At 38.1% G+C, this 15,549-nt stretch overlaps 3 protein-coding genes across 5 annotated transcripts in view; 1 reads left to right on the plus strand and 2 right to left on the minus strand.

Moving 5' to 3' along the window:
• LOC132197859 (GTP-binding protein Di-Ras2) overlaps positions 1–13,283 on the plus strand; it is a 66,289-nt gene extending 53,006 nt beyond the window's left edge. For all 3 annotated transcript variants that reach the window (XM_059621441.1, XM_059621440.1, XM_059621439.1), the window contains exons 3-5: positions 8,626–8,860; positions 10,612–10,889; positions 12,230–13,283. In XM_059621441.1, coding sequence (XP_059477424.1) covers positions 8,693–8,860; positions 10,612–10,889; positions 12,230–12,593 — 810 coding nt within the window. In that variant the 5' untranslated portion in view covers positions 8,626–8,692 and the 3' untranslated portion in view covers positions 12,594–13,283. The remainder of the gene's footprint in view (positions 1–8,625; positions 8,861–10,611; positions 10,890–12,229) is intronic.
• LOC132197091 (uncharacterized) lies at positions 111–2,868 on the minus strand. The gene is made up of 6 exons (XM_059620147.1): positions 2,662–2,868; positions 2,147–2,197; positions 1,971–2,010; positions 1,845–1,900; positions 1,679–1,793; positions 111–1,580 (listed from the first exon to the last, which is right to left on the minus strand). The coding sequence occupies exons 1-6, from the start codon at positions 2,866–2,868 to the stop codon at positions 1,345–1,347; spliced, it is 705 nt and encodes a 234-aa protein (XP_059476130.1). The 3' UTR covers positions 111–1,344.
• Positions 4,462–7,379, minus strand: LOC132197565 (uncharacterized). Its single transcript, XM_059620911.1, has 6 exons — positions 7,094–7,379; positions 6,645–7,034; positions 6,162–6,591; positions 5,523–5,627; positions 5,293–5,466; positions 4,462–4,816 (listed from the first exon to the last, which is right to left on the minus strand). The coding sequence occupies exons 1-6, from the start codon at positions 7,229–7,231 to the stop codon at positions 4,575–4,577; spliced, it is 1,479 nt and encodes a 492-aa protein (XP_059476894.1). The 5' UTR covers positions 7,232–7,379; the 3' UTR covers positions 4,462–4,574.
• Positions 13,284–15,549: the final 2,266 nt, after the last annotated feature.

Consider the following 15,549-nt stretch of genomic DNA (forward strand, 5'->3'; position numbering starts at 1 on the left):
AATCTCCTCCTATAAAATAAGATGAAACTTTTTTTATACTTTCATGATTTATCAGCTGAAAACCAGGATTATCAAACAACACTTGTTTGCAGTAAAATTGTATGATTTATTTTAATATTTTTTGTGCCAAAATAAATACAAAAAGCCTAAAATCAGAGTATAACAAGCACCTAAATACATAATTATATTCTTAGACAAAAGCAATATTACAAATAATTTAAATCCTGCAGCTTTAACAATTTTGTTGAGTTACGAATCAGGACAATATTTCATAAGAGAACCAGGTGTGATACCATTAAAAAGAGGAACATTAAAAAGAGGAATTTATATTTTTCAATAAGATTTATCAATTCCATTGCATTGACCTCATAAAACGCAAAGATTCAGAAACTGTAAGTTCAGTTTATTTATTTGTTGAAACATCTCGCATGACAGGGATGCGGCAACTGCGGCAAAAAGTTACAACTCACCGGCCACAAAGCGACACACAAGCCGGTTCTATACAAATCACGTGACACATTTTTCTCAGCATACAAGTTACACGCGGAAATTTTAAGTCATTTTCCTAAGGAAATCGGCAACTTTTTGTAAAATAAATATAATATTTGATATCAAACTTTGCCCAGATGGAACATCAGAATTCACACAAATTTTTCACTTAACTTGATTGAAAATTATTAATTATGCCGCCTATTTGTTTAATTGTCTTTAAGCATTTAATTCTGACGCTTCAAGAGAGATTAGGTTCAAAATTTTGAAGTACAGTGAAATTTATTCTCTTGCTTGATAAGGTAAATTTAATAAATAACTACTTAAGAGATGTTGATTCAAAACAATTAAGAACGTTTCAATTGAAAATACTAATTGAAGGACATTGTTAAATTATGAGATTAGTAGGATTGCAAAAGAAGTATTTGGTCCATTTCATAATTAATATTTTAGGAAAATAATACACAAGTAATTGTTTAAATTTTTCAATCAAATAGGCATTAACTTATTAATTGCTTTTAAATTGAATTAAATTAATCTAAGAAGTGGTCAACTCAGCGCGTTTGGCCAACAAAATAATATATTTCCTTATTTTGGCCGTGAGGAGGGAGTAGACGAGAAAGCTCGTGGCTAATTGGATGCTGGAAAACCAATGCTTCTATTCGCATTCTTTGTTTCAACCCTTTTTGACATCCTTGATTGTGACCGAGCCTTCTTTCTAGTCCTCCGAATTGCGAGACCGGCCTCAGCTAAACTAAATGTAATTTGCAAAACTTGAAAAAGTCATCGCGCTGATTCTTTCGCTACAATCAGATGGAAAAAACGATTTGATTAAAGCAGCAATTGGCTATTCTTTCAGTAACATTCGCTCGGCAGTTCGCAAATAAAAAACCTATTGCCCCTGCACGACCTGCCGCTCAATTTTTCGCTCAAGTCAGGGTCAGTGGAGAAAAAGACGCAGCCCCCCGTGAGTTTGTCACCATAGGCCCTCCACAAGGTGCTGTTTTGCTCCAACTCTGAGCCGTCCTGCCAGCGAATGTCGTATTTTCTTTCGTTGCCGTAATTTTTGGCAGATAACCACCAAGGAACGTCTGAAATCAGATTGATTTTCAGAAGATCAAGTCTCGGAACAAGAAACAAATCTAAAAACATGGATTCAATTTTGAAAGTAGTGCTCTGATTTTCTCACCATCCTTTGTTTTCTTTGCTTCTACCCAGGTCGCGTTCAGGTCGGCTTCGTCCCTCGGGGTGGCCAGGTGCAGGCCCATCCTCTTGCACCCTTTGTCAGCCTCAGTCCAATTCCGCTGCCAAAAAGTATCGATTTCAGAGGAAAATGATAACAAAAAATTACTCACGTAAATTGGATCAGAGAAGAAATATTTCTTTCCGTTGGGCAATTGAGTCAAATTAGCTAAACATGCAATTTTATTGAGGCTCAGTTGTGACTTTGTTTCAGAGGCGCGGCTTATTTAAAAACTTACGTGCAATGGCGCATTGGTGACTTATCAGCGTCTCATCCACCTTATTTTGTCATTTAGAACAGAAATTAAATAAGTAATTTGAAGAACATTTAATTGCTAATGAAGGATTTTATTTAATTATCCTACAGTGTTAAAATATATTTTTTGTAAATCAGTGTCTTAAATTTTGTTCAAACCTGTGGAAAATGGTCATTGTTTAAGGCAATTTTCTCTTCCAAGGTGCTCACCTGGAATTTGTTGAGAAAATAATAATTTTTTCCCCATTACAATAATCAATAAGTATCAATTGTGTATAAAGAAAAGACCAAAATAATGCATCATAATATTAGAGCTTCAACTCGGAGCAGGAACTCTTTTAAAATTCATCAAATTTAATTAACATATTAAAAGGTCACCAAGATCAGTTACCATTCGGGATCTGCTAAATATTTTGTGAACAAGACAAAAAAAAAGAACACGTCAAGCGAATCAGTTTCTGTTATTTACGTTTTTCTGTTTTTTTTTCTGCGGGAGGATTAATTTTATTTTATTTTTAACTCGTAAACTTCAAACAAATGAGGAGATAGAGAGAGATCGAGAGATTGAAAAATTTCTGAAAGTTTATACAAAAAATCCCTAGCTCGAAGCAAATAACGTAAGTTGATGAATGAAAAGCTTTAACAATTTACAAAATTCTAATATTTTCTCTCACTTTGGCTTCAAGGAGGAAGTAGACGAGTAGGGCGGAGGCTAAAACGGCCGCTAATAGTAAGACTATGCCGACAATGAAGGTGATCAACAAGCAACGATGTTCCACCTTCTTTGTTTCAACCCTTTTGGGCATCCTGATTGTGACCGACTTTTCTTTCTGGTCCTCCGAATCAAGCGGCACCTCGTGATAAACGGCCTCGCCTTCCATGTTTGCAGGTCGAGTGAAATTAAACGAGGAAAAACGGCCAAGTTTTAATTAATTCGATTGCTGCGCACTTCCGTCGGGCTTTTCCAGATTAGCCTCGGAAATCTCGATTTAGAAAATAATCAATTTTTTAAAAACCGAGAAAGCTTTATTCTTACCACAGCCTTTATCACAAAACATGACGACAAACTTTTTCAAATTCTGAGCAAATCGCGCGATAAAAATAAATAAAATCACCCAACAGAGCTTCCAATCAGCCTTTTTTTCAACACAAATCAAAACTTTGTTGCTTTTTTGTTAAATTTAAAGTCATCAATTCCATTTTTTACATGTTCGTGACGTATTCACTCAAAACAAGGATTACCATCGATCAGTACTAGTTTGGTTTCAAATAATAGGGATTTAGTTTAAAACGAAAAATCAATTCGATTCCATTTCAAAATAAAAATACCAAAAATTTCTGTTTCTTTAGTTGATATTATGCCCTTCCATAAATTACTTTCATTTGAATAAAAACCTTCAAAATTGCAATCAGAAATGAAATTTAAATATATAAAAATAACTTAATTTTTAATCTTCTTTACACACATGAGATATGAAAACAATCAATCTGTTGACAAAAGCGTATTTTTGAAGAAACAAAACCGCAAGTTGGTTTGAAGAAAAAAGAAAATTGCGAAAAATGATTGTTGTCGTGAGCGAGTCTGTGAATTTATAATCGTGGGTGAGAAAACTGCACGTTTGGGCCACTTTTGCAAGTGCAGATAATGAAAGTTTAATTAATGCGGCCAAATCAAACCAAACAAAGCGAATCAGAACTAAATCCCACCTCAAATTGACACGAAGACCGACTTTTCTATTTGAAGAAAACAGACATCATAATAATTTCAATGAGATTCAAAATTATTATTTATAAGCTCAATTTTATCATCTCTATTTTCCAACAAAATTTTAAATGATTCCCTTCCCATTGTTGATATATTTTCCTTTCCTATGAAAATGGAATCAGGAATTAATTATATAGTTTGGTCCTTTGTGCGGGATTTTCTCTTCCTTTGGTGGAAAAAAGAGCATTTTCGATTGCTTGACTGCCTCAAGCTTTTCCTTATTTTGGACCTTTTATCAATTTTGTCTTGATTTTGGCACCAGGAAAACAGAAGATATGCAAAATTGTGTGTTGATTCAAACAAGTAAAGACAATAGTAGTGCGTGTTCGGGCCGAGTGCAATTTTCAGCACGAATGCTGCTCAGATTAAAATCAATTTCATTCTGAACATTCAATGAGGAAGTAAAAATTAATGGCCCGGCAGCGATTTATCCACTCAAATTATATACCAAAACTTGAAACAGGAAAATAGACGGCATGTAAGGTCAAAAATAATGGAAGAGCCAACTTTCCATTTGAAATAATCAAGCACATAAAAATTCTAACTAATACAATTTAATTATTCCAGCTGATTTCAGTTATTTAAAATGGTATAAATTATTTCAAAACTCTAATTAAAATTTATTTACCAAATTACAATATTTATTAATTCATTTCCATTTTTACACATTCACCAAAAATCTACTTAAGAAGAGAAACTTTGTGTTTAATCAATCACATGAGGGCAGTTGAGAATTTTGCCCAAAAACTGCTTCATTCATTTGTAAGGTCAAGTTGCTAAAATCTGAAAAGGTCACAAAATAAAACAGCAAAATGTCTTTTGCTAAAAGTGGAGGGGAAGTTGGCTGAGAATTTCAGCGTCGCCGCTGCGGAGAACTTCCTCGATCAGAGCTTCCAGGTCGTCAAAGCCTGTCCCTGGAGCGTCCAGGTGACCTTGCCCGGGGTCACTCTGGAAGGGAGGCGTGGGGTCAAAGCGCCAACAGGAAGTAGTGGTCGTTTCCTGCGCCTCCCCCCACGGCAACACCTGCCCTGACCCGTCTTCCTCCTGGTAATCCTCGGTTATCACTGCAAAAAATTATATTTCGTAAGATAAAAAAGTCAAAATTGGACACGTAAAGCTATGTACAGACAGGTTCGATCCATTCTAAGTTCCAATTTGGATAAATTAATTTGTTTATATTTGACGAATCTGAATTTTCTGGTCAGATTTCTAAAATTTTGATAAGAAGAAGTGATTTTTTTTAAAATTACTATCAGTAAATTTATTCTGAATTAAAACAAAAGTTTCTTCATAATATTGTAAGTAAAAAAACTCAAAATTTAAGCATCTTTTTATATTTACAATCTATTGGTGCAGAAAAAATAAAAATATTTACAAAATTTATAAATTTCAATGTTGAAAAAAGTAAGTAAAACTTATACTCATCTCAAATCATCAAAAGATTAGCATTTTTAAATTTAAACGGCAAGAGCTATTTTGAAACCACATCTCGTCCTGAACTTTCCCATTTTTCTTATTATTATAATTTTTATTTGCCAACCTGTGGAGGAGAGAGAGACGATGGTGTCGAGTCCCAGCTGGGAATAGTTTGCACCTGCGTCCGGGTGTCCCATCGTCCAGGCGTTGTCCGCCTCCAACTTGAGAGGCTCCCTCTGCCTCCAGTGACCAAAGTCTGACCCTGGCGAGGTCAAACACCACTCCTCGAAATTCACTCCTGAAAAGAAAGAAAATTAGAATCAAATTTACAATTGAGAAGGGTTCAATCGAGACCTTGGGATTGCTGACTCAGGTACGGAGCGATTTCGTTGATCGGAGGCAAATCAATGCTGCTGCTGCTGCCGCACTCCTCCTCTACCTCAGTCAAATCACTCGATTCTAGATTGTGGAAAGCAAGATTAATTAGTAATAAAAAATGGAAAACAATTGTTCTGTCAAATTTGAAACTGCAGAAATTTCTCTGAGACATTCAGGTAATTTCTGAGGTTTTCTTTGTCAGCTCAAAACAGAACCTTTGATAGGTTGCTCTTTATTTCTTATTTAATAAAAATTGTTGCTCTAATGATACAAATAAAATGCATAAAAAAGGGTCAATTGTAAAGAATTTTAATTTACGAGTTGATTTAGCATTTAAGGAAAACAAATCGGAGAATAGTTATTTTGAGTTCAATTTGACCATGACAGATGAGAAAAATTTTAGAAAATTTAATTATTTGAATAAAATAACCATTCTTCCAGCTACAATTTTAAAGCCAAGCCTCATTCAATCAGGAAAATTTGTATTTTCTTTAGAAATCCATGAAAATTCCTTTTATATCTGTGCAGAAATTTGGCAAAACCCTTTCAAAGGTAAATTTAAACCTGGCGAAATTGCAATAATTCATTTTTTTTTAAGTAAATTATCTTTTGCACCTGTGTCGGCGTCCTCGATTGCCAGGGGTGGGAGTTGGAGGGTAGTTTTGTAGCTCTGCATCTCGAGGGTGATGGCCAGGGACTGCCTCCACTTGAGGCAGCCGAAGGTGGCCGAGAACGGATTGAAGAGGACGTCACCTGGCACGGGGCCTCGAAAGGGCAGCAACGCCCCCTCGCTGCTGTCCAAGTCACACTCCCTTTCCTTGGCCAGGGTTGCACCTGAGCCTGGCAGGGCGACGGTCAAAGGGTGGCTTTCGCCAGGGTCGGAGGCCGTCAGAGGTGACGAAGGAACCTCCTCAGGGTCGGGGACGTACTCGTCGTCCGACTCGTCCAGCCGCAGCATAAAGTCCTCCTCAGGGTCATCAGAATCCTCCGAAGGTGGGCAAGTAGTTGCCTGCAGTTCATCAGGGCTCGAAGGCGGTTTCTCCTCCTTAGAGTTGAGAGAAAAAATTATAAATTTAAATTTAAAAAAAAAATCCGTACCTTGGGCTTGCAAGTGGCGAAGGGTCTTTTGGCCAGGGTGCGGTTCCTGAGGCGGAGGCAGTTGATGTCGGACCCTTTGACAGGTGGCGCCGGCGTTTCCTCCCTTTTCTTGGCAGGCCCGCGGGGCTTCTTGCTTGTTTTTCTAGGTCTTTTTGGGCGGGGCTTGCGACTCTTCCTGGGTCGGCGACCGGCCCTGGCCGACGCGTCCCTGATCAGGTCCTGCAGGCGTTTCAGTTTGGCCGCCCTGGCCTCGTACTCGTGGCGCTCGGCGTCGGTCAGGTCGGACCAGAGGAGGATGTCGCCGCCGTGGTGGTGCCCCTGGTTGTTGGTGCCGCGCTCGTGCAGGAACAGTCGGTAGCCGCACGGCGCCTGCTTGTCCAGACGAAACGTCTGCAAACACGCCAAGGGTCACAAAATACAAAAAAGACCTTTGAGGAACAAAAACTCACCTTGGAGAAGAGGAGCTCCTCATACTCGACGCACGCCTCGAGCAGCTCGTCCGACCGCAGCCGCTGCAGCTCGCCCAGGACGCCGTCCACGTCCAAGGTCATCAGCTCGCTCCTCGCCTTCTTCTTGCGCGGCCCCATGCTCAGGGTCTCAGGTCTCAGGACGCCGGTTATTCGCAGGGTTCGAATTCAACAAAGGACGCGCTAATCTCCCGGCGTCGCAGCAAAGTCTGACAAGATTGGCGGCAGTTTTCTTTCAGGAGATGAAAATGATCAAAATTGTGCAGTTGCAAACAAGTCGAAACGTGCGAAATCCGTTTCTCCTCCACCCCCCTCCCCCGCCCGCCCGCCGCTCTCGTTTGACGCTCGTTTTTCTTCCTCCGCACATCACACGGCGGCGATCACGTGACCCCTTATTTCCTCCAATTTCCTCAATCCACGTATTCCGTTGCCGAATCCATTCCTCTTTTCTTTTGTCTGTTCAGTCTGTTGAGACTGAGATGCCGGCCGAGCCACAAAATAAAAGAAAAACATCAAAACAAGCCGCGCAAGAGTGTGTTTGTTTGCTACACTCTTAATAGAACCACATCATTTTGGCTTTCCATAGTAAGATATTTTACAAAGTTTTTTAAATTATTGAGTAATTTTTGATCGAAATTAAGGGCTAATTGTTTTCCTCTTGGAATTAATTAATTACGACTCATAATTGATTCAATACCAAGAATTAAAATTTAATTTAATTTTTAAATTTTATGATTTATGACTGTTGTGGCTTAAAAAGGATAAAACCACATCTGAGCAGCAAAAATTTAGCAAATATCCGACATAAAAAGTAAAAGTTTCGGCCAGAAGGACAAATTTGATTGAACATCAGCTCGTTAATTTTTGTGAAAAATTTAATCGAAGGTTTTGAAAAACGGGTTTTTTCCATCATTTTTCTCGTTTCCAAGAATATCAAACTACTTTTTGAGCACTTATTGCATGCTTTTTTTTTTTTTATTAAAATTTGATATTTGGTTCTAATTGAAATACCCAAATCATTCTAATGAAAGTGTTAATTGTTGTCAAATTCCGAGATTAAAAACAGGGGTTTTCTCAAACTGCTGCCAAATTAATTGGAGCTGTAGATTTGAGCTCATTAAAACAGCAGCTTTTCTTAATGCTTCACCAATAATTTATAAAAATTTAAAGCGAGAGCTCTTTTTGAAAAAATTATTGATTTAAAAATAGTTTTCAAAATCTCAAAATGATCTGTTCGGATGAGTTAAAAACTAGCAAAATGAGGTTTTTCTACATCTTTTCAATATATTTTGTAATCAAACCATCGTATTTTAATGACTTCCATTCAAAATTGATGGATTTGAAGATACTCAGTAGATTCTGTTTTATCTATTTTAATTTTATTTAAATTACAAAAATTGTTTTCTTAATTAATTAAAATTGAATTGAAGGTGAATAAAATTTGGTATCGAAATGAAGATTAATTCGACTGACAAAATTAATAATCGAGTTGTGTGTTTTTGTTTTTGTTGCAGATGTGCGGGGGGCAGTAGGGAGGGGGGCAAGGTGGGATCGTCGGCGGAGAACCAGAGCGTGCCGTGGATGGCGGACCACGGCGAACGCATCCGGCTGGTGATGCTGGGCGGCGCCGGCGTCGGCAAGAGTTGCATCGTCAAGCGATTCCTCTTCGGCACCTTCTGCGACCGCTACAAGTCCACCGTCGAGGACCTCTACTACCGCGAGTACGACCTCGGCTCCGTCACCCTCAAGGTACAAAATAAAATTTACATTTCACTCTCAACTTGATCAATTTTTCGTTGGGAATTTTTTAATATTTCACGATTTCCTATAAAAAAAATTGTTTTATTATAACAATCACTTATAATTGCTGTTTCTTTTTACTTCATTGAAATCTACACTTTTCTGGTTCGAGTAAATAAAAATAATCAAATTTCGCCAAAATGCAGGAAACAAATTTGAATTTGAAACGAGTGCGATTCTAGTTGCTGAGCTTGGAATTAAATATTGTAATTGCTTTCGCAGAAAGAGCAAAACTCGCGCTGCGTCTGGCGTTTATTCCACTCAAGGGTTAATTTGCAGAGCTGCTCAAAGTGAAACTCGCCTCAAAAGCACCGTCGACGACGACATGCAAATACAACCAAAGTGCGCGTCTAGCTTTTTTTTTACTTCATGAGACCTGGAATTTTTTACAAACTTTTGCCTCTATACTTTCTTAATTATGCTTTTATTGTTGGTCCGTCTTTTGGGCCAGAAACTAAAATCAATTTTCATTCCCTCGATTAACTTGCACAAAAGCCTTCGTTTTTTTTCTTATTAAGGTGAAAGTTGTGCGGTGAAATACCTTATATATTCTGATTAGCTACTGACGGTTGGGTGAAAACTTTGCCGCACTAGAAGAGTTTTTTTTTCATCCACGCTAATTAACCTTTTGCTCGGACGAAATTTCCCTGCTCGCAAAGAAAACCAAATTAAATTTAATAATTTAATGAAAACTTGGCGCCTGAATATTCCATTTTTCTTTCTTTCTCAAGAACAAAAGCAACTTTTTCCAGTCCGGCCATGAATTCTCTTTTCACCTCAACTCTGGTATTATTTTAAAAACTGGGAATTCTATACAAGTAAAAAATCCCAATAGAAAAATTATCTACCAAATAAATATTCATTGGATGCGCAATTTCTTGGCTTAAATTTTGCGTAATGCGTTGAAAAAGTCGGAAAACCGGTGGAATTGCAATTTTTTAAGGGAAACTTTGCCGTCAGTAGAAACTTTTGTCAAAATATGCTTCTGAAATATTTGTTCCAAATCTTTTCTCTTCCAAGCATATCAAAACATTATTTCGATGATTAAGAAAATGAACTTTTCATTTGCAACTTCAGTTTTGAAAAGAAAAAACGGTTTGATGAAACTGGCAGGAAATATTTCAAAATCCAATTTGGTGCATCAGAAATTAAGAAAAAAAGTTGCTTATCTTTTCAGTAATCAAATGAAGACGAGGATCACAATTTCATTTTGCACTCCTTCATTGAAAAGAGGTCGTCGAAAATTAAAATTTATGCAATCCGCTAAGCTACAATCACGATTCAGTCTTTGCGGATATGAAATAAATGAAATAATAATAAAAAAATCATGAGCCTATAATTTTGAAATTGAGTCAATCTAATTTTTTTTTAATTCTGAGAACATTAAAATTTAGAAACATCATCATATATATAAAAAAAATAAAATAAAAATATTCAAATTTTAGAAGGGAAAAAAATTAAGTTACCTTAAAATGAAGATTGAAATGCTGAAAATTAATTGGAATTTTTCATGTTCAAACTGTTTTTCCGTTAATGTGAAAGGTTTGACTGTCGGTAAGAAAAACGTCACGTGAAAAAAGGTTTTTATGGAAATGAATAGATCGGGCTTTTTCCTCGTTGCAGACAAAGCCCGATCTCTTGATTTCCATGATCATCTCCTTCGAGCGTCAACTTCTTCAAAGTTAATGTTTTGTGTGCAGGTGGACATGCTGGACACGTCAGGCGAGCTGCAGTTCCCGGCGATGCGGCGGCTGTGCATCGCGACGGCGCACGCCTTCCTGCTCGTCTACTCGGTCACGTGTCCGGGCTCGCTCGAGTGCGTGAAGCGGTGCCTGGACGAGGTGCGCGAGCAGCGCGCAGACTTCCAGGACATCCCCATCGTGGTCGCCGGCAACAAGATCGACATGCCCGCCGTGCACCGCGAGGTCCGCGTCGACGACGTCACCGAATGGCTCTACTGCGAAATGCCCAAGCTCAGGTACAAAATTATACCAACTTTAAATCCAATCTAGTAATATTTTCTAAAATAAGCCACATTTAATAATATCGAAAACGATTAATTTTGTGTTTACCTTAATTTCATTAATTAAATTGGTGTAAATTCCTGTAAATTTTTACATGAAAATTGGAAAGTATTGTTGGAAAATAAGAATATTATTGGACTCGGAATATTTATGAAAACTTTGAAGATCATCTCATTAAATTTTGTGCAAAATAAGGGTTGAAAATAATTAATTAATTAATCAAGGATCGGTCCTTACCGTCTTCTAGGTGCTTTCAAAACCATGTTTGTAAAAATGTTATTTATAGTTTTACCCTAAAATCTCACAATTTAACAGGACGTATAAAATTAATTTTTTTTAAATTTCAAACAAATGCAGCTCAGGTTGCCGTTGTCCTAGAAAAAAAATCCGGGTGTGGTTGAACTCGTCTTGTCACCCTCTACAACTATACTGTTGGGTAAAAAAATTGTGGGTCACTGGTCAAGGTCACTTTTGTTGACCTCATGACCTTTGACCTCAAATTTAACAGTACCGTCAATTTATTTAACATTCTGAAATAGCCATTATTAGAGCGTAAAATTTTACATTAGAAGTGCACTTAAAAAAAGTGGTATTTGTCACAGTTTTTTATTTGAAAAATAAGAAACGCAAAAAACGTGGTTTTCCAAGCTCTTGAGGTTCAAAAATAACTTTGAGCCTCCGTAACGTTTTTCCTGTTACTTTTAGAACAACACGTGTAATGACAAAAAGTAATCCCCTTGACTTGTTCTTTCTAACCACGGGTTCCACATAGTGACCGGGTCACAAAAGGTCATTGACCCTGGTGACCTTTGACCTTACCACAATATATTTTGTAAGTTTGACACATGGTCTAAGAGGGCTCATCGAGAGGCACATTTCGGTACCTGGAACTTTGGAATAGGAGTAGAGTTATCTCATTTTTTCATGGTCAGAAATGAAGGATAATAATTAATCTTATTTTAATTGCTATAGCTCTGCTCCTTGTTTAGCCATAAAAGCAGTGCATCGTTGCAAAGTTGAGGTCACGCGAAATCGATTAGTGACCAAAAAAGTCAAGGTCAGTGCAGTATTTCTTGAGAAAACTTGATTTAAAAGAATGGAGCGTTCTCATTGGTCCGAAGACTTCCCCCACCACCAAATTCAAGTTGGCTTTAAAATATAATGTGTGACACATAATTAGAAAGCTCAGATCACCAGGAATCGAATGGTGACCGAAAAAGTAGAGGTCACCGCTCAAAATTTAGGAACAATTTCAACGAATTTGAATAATAACGAACAAAATAATTGTTGGCAGGGTGAAGGTGATGGAGTGCTCGGCGAAGGAGGACCGGAACATCAAGGACGTGTTCCGCAGCTACCTGAGCCTGTCCAAGATCCTGCCGGAGGCGAGCGAGGGAAGCGGCGCGGGGGCCGGGGGGTCCTCCGGGGGCGGCCTGAAGCGGCGTTCGAGCGCGTACGTGAGCAACAAGGGGAGTCGGCGGTCGGCGAGTCCGGCCGTGTCGGGGGCCGAGGCGGAGGCGTCGGGGTCGGCGGGCCCCGCCGCCGAGCCCACGGGCCTCAGCCGCTTCAAGCCGCGCAGCCGCTCGCTGATCCGCCGCTCCAGCCGCAAGGCCAAGCAGCAGATGCGCGACGCCAACGACGACTGCCACGTCTCCTAAGAAGATTAATTCATCAAGGTTTTACACACAACGCGAATCCATGTTTCACCAAAACTATACATAATAATGTACGTGTGCCCCCCTCCCCCACCCACCCCTATTTTTACTCGGCCAGGCAGAGCGACCAGACGCGGAGAACAGGGTAGGCAGGGTCCCTTAATTCCCTACCAACACATTTCTTTTTTTACCAAAAAGTGTCCGGTTGCTTGCATTGTTAAAAAAAACTATAGACAGTGATTTGGGAAAATGCATCATTTACCTGTTTGATTGTTGGTGTTATTCGGAGTTGATTGTTGCAAAATTTATACGAAAATTTATATTGATTCGTGAGAAAATGAACATATTTAGGAAGGCATTTTTTGAAGGAGATCTGGAAACTTTAAACTTGCTTATAACAAAATTTTCAAATTTAATACCTCGTCAAATTTGAAAAAATCTAGTAACTTTCTTGGAACTATTACATAAATTTAGAAAACTCTTTATTAATTTTAATATTAAATTTCTTATGAAAAATAAGGAAATTTGAATAAAAATTGTTTGTAATTTATTTAATTTTTTTAACAAAATCCGTATCAAATCGGCACCGCGAATCGGCGCCGCACATGGGTGGAGAACGAGTGCAAGCTTTAAAAAAAAAGATTTTAAATTTTTTTCGTAAAAAAAGTTTAAAAAAAAAAAACTATAATCCTGCTTCGAATGTAGAGATTTGTTATGAAAAAATGAATTTAGTTTTTACTTGAATTTTAGAAAAGCGTCACTTTTGTGTTTTCCGTTGTGTTTTGAACAAATTCCTTATTTCTCCATTTTCGCCGTGATGCTCGCGGGAAGTTGGAAAGCGAAAGCCAGGTGAGCACTTTTGTGCTTGCTGAATAATTTTGGCAATTTAGGCGGCGGCGCCCTCAGCCCTCTTCACATTTCTCACCCTCCCTCGAGAGCGCGTGTTTTTCTGTTTTTCCGAGGCTGCAGAAACTCGTCCGTCGCTTTCTCTCTCATGAATTAAGTAACAAATAAGCAGCTGCCCGGCCACTCTTGACGAATTCCATTTGCTAAAGCAGCCTTGCAAGTTGCCACGGGAGCGGCGCAAACCAAAACGCTAAACGAGGAAGTTTCAATCTTGAAAGGCTCTTGATATAGTAAATGAGAGGTTCATCTAAATTTACGGTAAATATTTAACTAGAGTTCCCACCACACTACGGATGAACCCAATTTCGCTAAATACTTTGGTCGAATTTGTAAAATCTTGATTGAAATTTAAAATGTAGCAAAATATTCGTTACTTTAAAATCATCAAATTCTTAGAATCTTTCAAATTTAATGCATTCATTCTTTTGAACCGATTTTTATTGCGAAGAGGAAAACCAAGCGAAATCAAATTAAGAGTTGTTTGCACACTGGATCGACCTTTCAAACTTTGCGCATTGACGCCGAAATTTATAAATTAAATTGTGGCTAAGCGCTTTGGCAAAAGCACTTTCCGCACAACGCTCTAGATGAAAAATGTGGCCTGAAAGCTTAGAAGTTTAATTGAGGGCTTTTCTTTCGCCGCAAACAAATTGTTGGAAAAAGTGAATTTCCAGCAAAAGCTGCTCTTTCGTCAAATAATATTAAAGTAAAACTTTTCACTGCAACAAACCAATTTGGGCAAATCTCTGCTTCTGCTTGGCAAACTTCAGAGAAAGAAAAACGCCATTTTCTGCTAAAATTTGGTCAGAATTGTGCGCGTGTAATTTTATTCGGAAGGGCAAATTGCATGAGAGGAATGGGATCGGCGGCATTGCTGGGCGTCGCGCAATTCGCAATAAAGCAGCGGCGGCAGATGCGAAATTGTAGCCGCGCCAAAGCGATATCAAATTATCCGGCCGGCGGACGGACGGACGGACGGACGGGGACGGGTGGTGCATGCATAATTGAGTGCGTCCAATAGAGCAAAACAAGCCCTTGTTGATTCATCGGCATTAGCCGTGGCTCACGGTACAATAATTAGAGAGAGAGGCCGACGCGCGGTTTCAAAACTCGTCACGTACGCGCGTCCGCAGCCAGCAAACTAATTGATTGCCTGCGGATCCGAATCCAATTTTTCGTCAAACGTCACAGACATTAATTTCGGTCCAAATTTGAATTGATCTCCGTTTTATTATTCATTTAAGTAGATAAAACCGGTAATTGTTTTTGTAAATTCTTCAATTTGAAATGGAACCTTCGATTAGTCTGAAATCTGATGAAAAAAAGACTCGATTTCTAAATTTTTACTCTAACCAACAGAGCATTTTTTCAGTCCTTTGAATGCTTCTTTTGATATCGTTAATATTTTCACAACGGCTCGTTAGAAAAGATTGAAAATTTAGAGTCTATGATGGACATATATCAGATTTTTTCAAATGTTGCCTAAATTCAAGGGGCTTTAAAACTTAATATTTTGACCTTTTGCCAGGGTCAATGACCTTTAAGTAGAAACTTGGTTATCATTCGAAAAAGATACCTTGGTTCATTAGCTCGACCTCCCGTCAATAAAATTAAAAAATCTTTGCCTAAATGGATTTGGCAACACTTTTATCTGTGGAATCTTATAAATGAAATTGGACAGTGTTTTTCATCATTATAAGAACCAAAACATATCAACCATCAAGGCATTATTTTGCAGAAATCAAATCATTTCAAGTGCTCAAAAATTAGCTACACTTTCTCGAAATATACAAAATTTAAAAATAAAAACACGTTTTTAACTTCAATTTCCATTTTTCTCAAAAACTTACGCAGATACCCCAAATTCTCTGGTTCGTCCGTAACCCTATCAAGATAAAAATGATCCGTATGGCTCAGACTTTTAAGTTCTTGTGGAGGTTTTCGCTTTCCTGAGAGTTGATTCCATCTTTTATAATTTTGCCAAAATTTAAAACAAAAACGCTTGTAAAAAAGCATAATTTCCTAAAATTTGTTGATTATCGAAAGTTTCCAG

Source organism: Neocloeon triangulifer, unplaced genomic scaffold (assembly GCF_031216515.1).
Source record: "Neocloeon triangulifer isolate White Clay Creek 2 clone unplaced genomic scaffold, ASM3121651v1 ptg000012l, whole genome shotgun sequence".
Taxonomy (NCBI): domain Eukaryota; kingdom Metazoa; phylum Arthropoda; class Insecta; order Ephemeroptera; family Baetidae; genus Neocloeon; species Neocloeon triangulifer.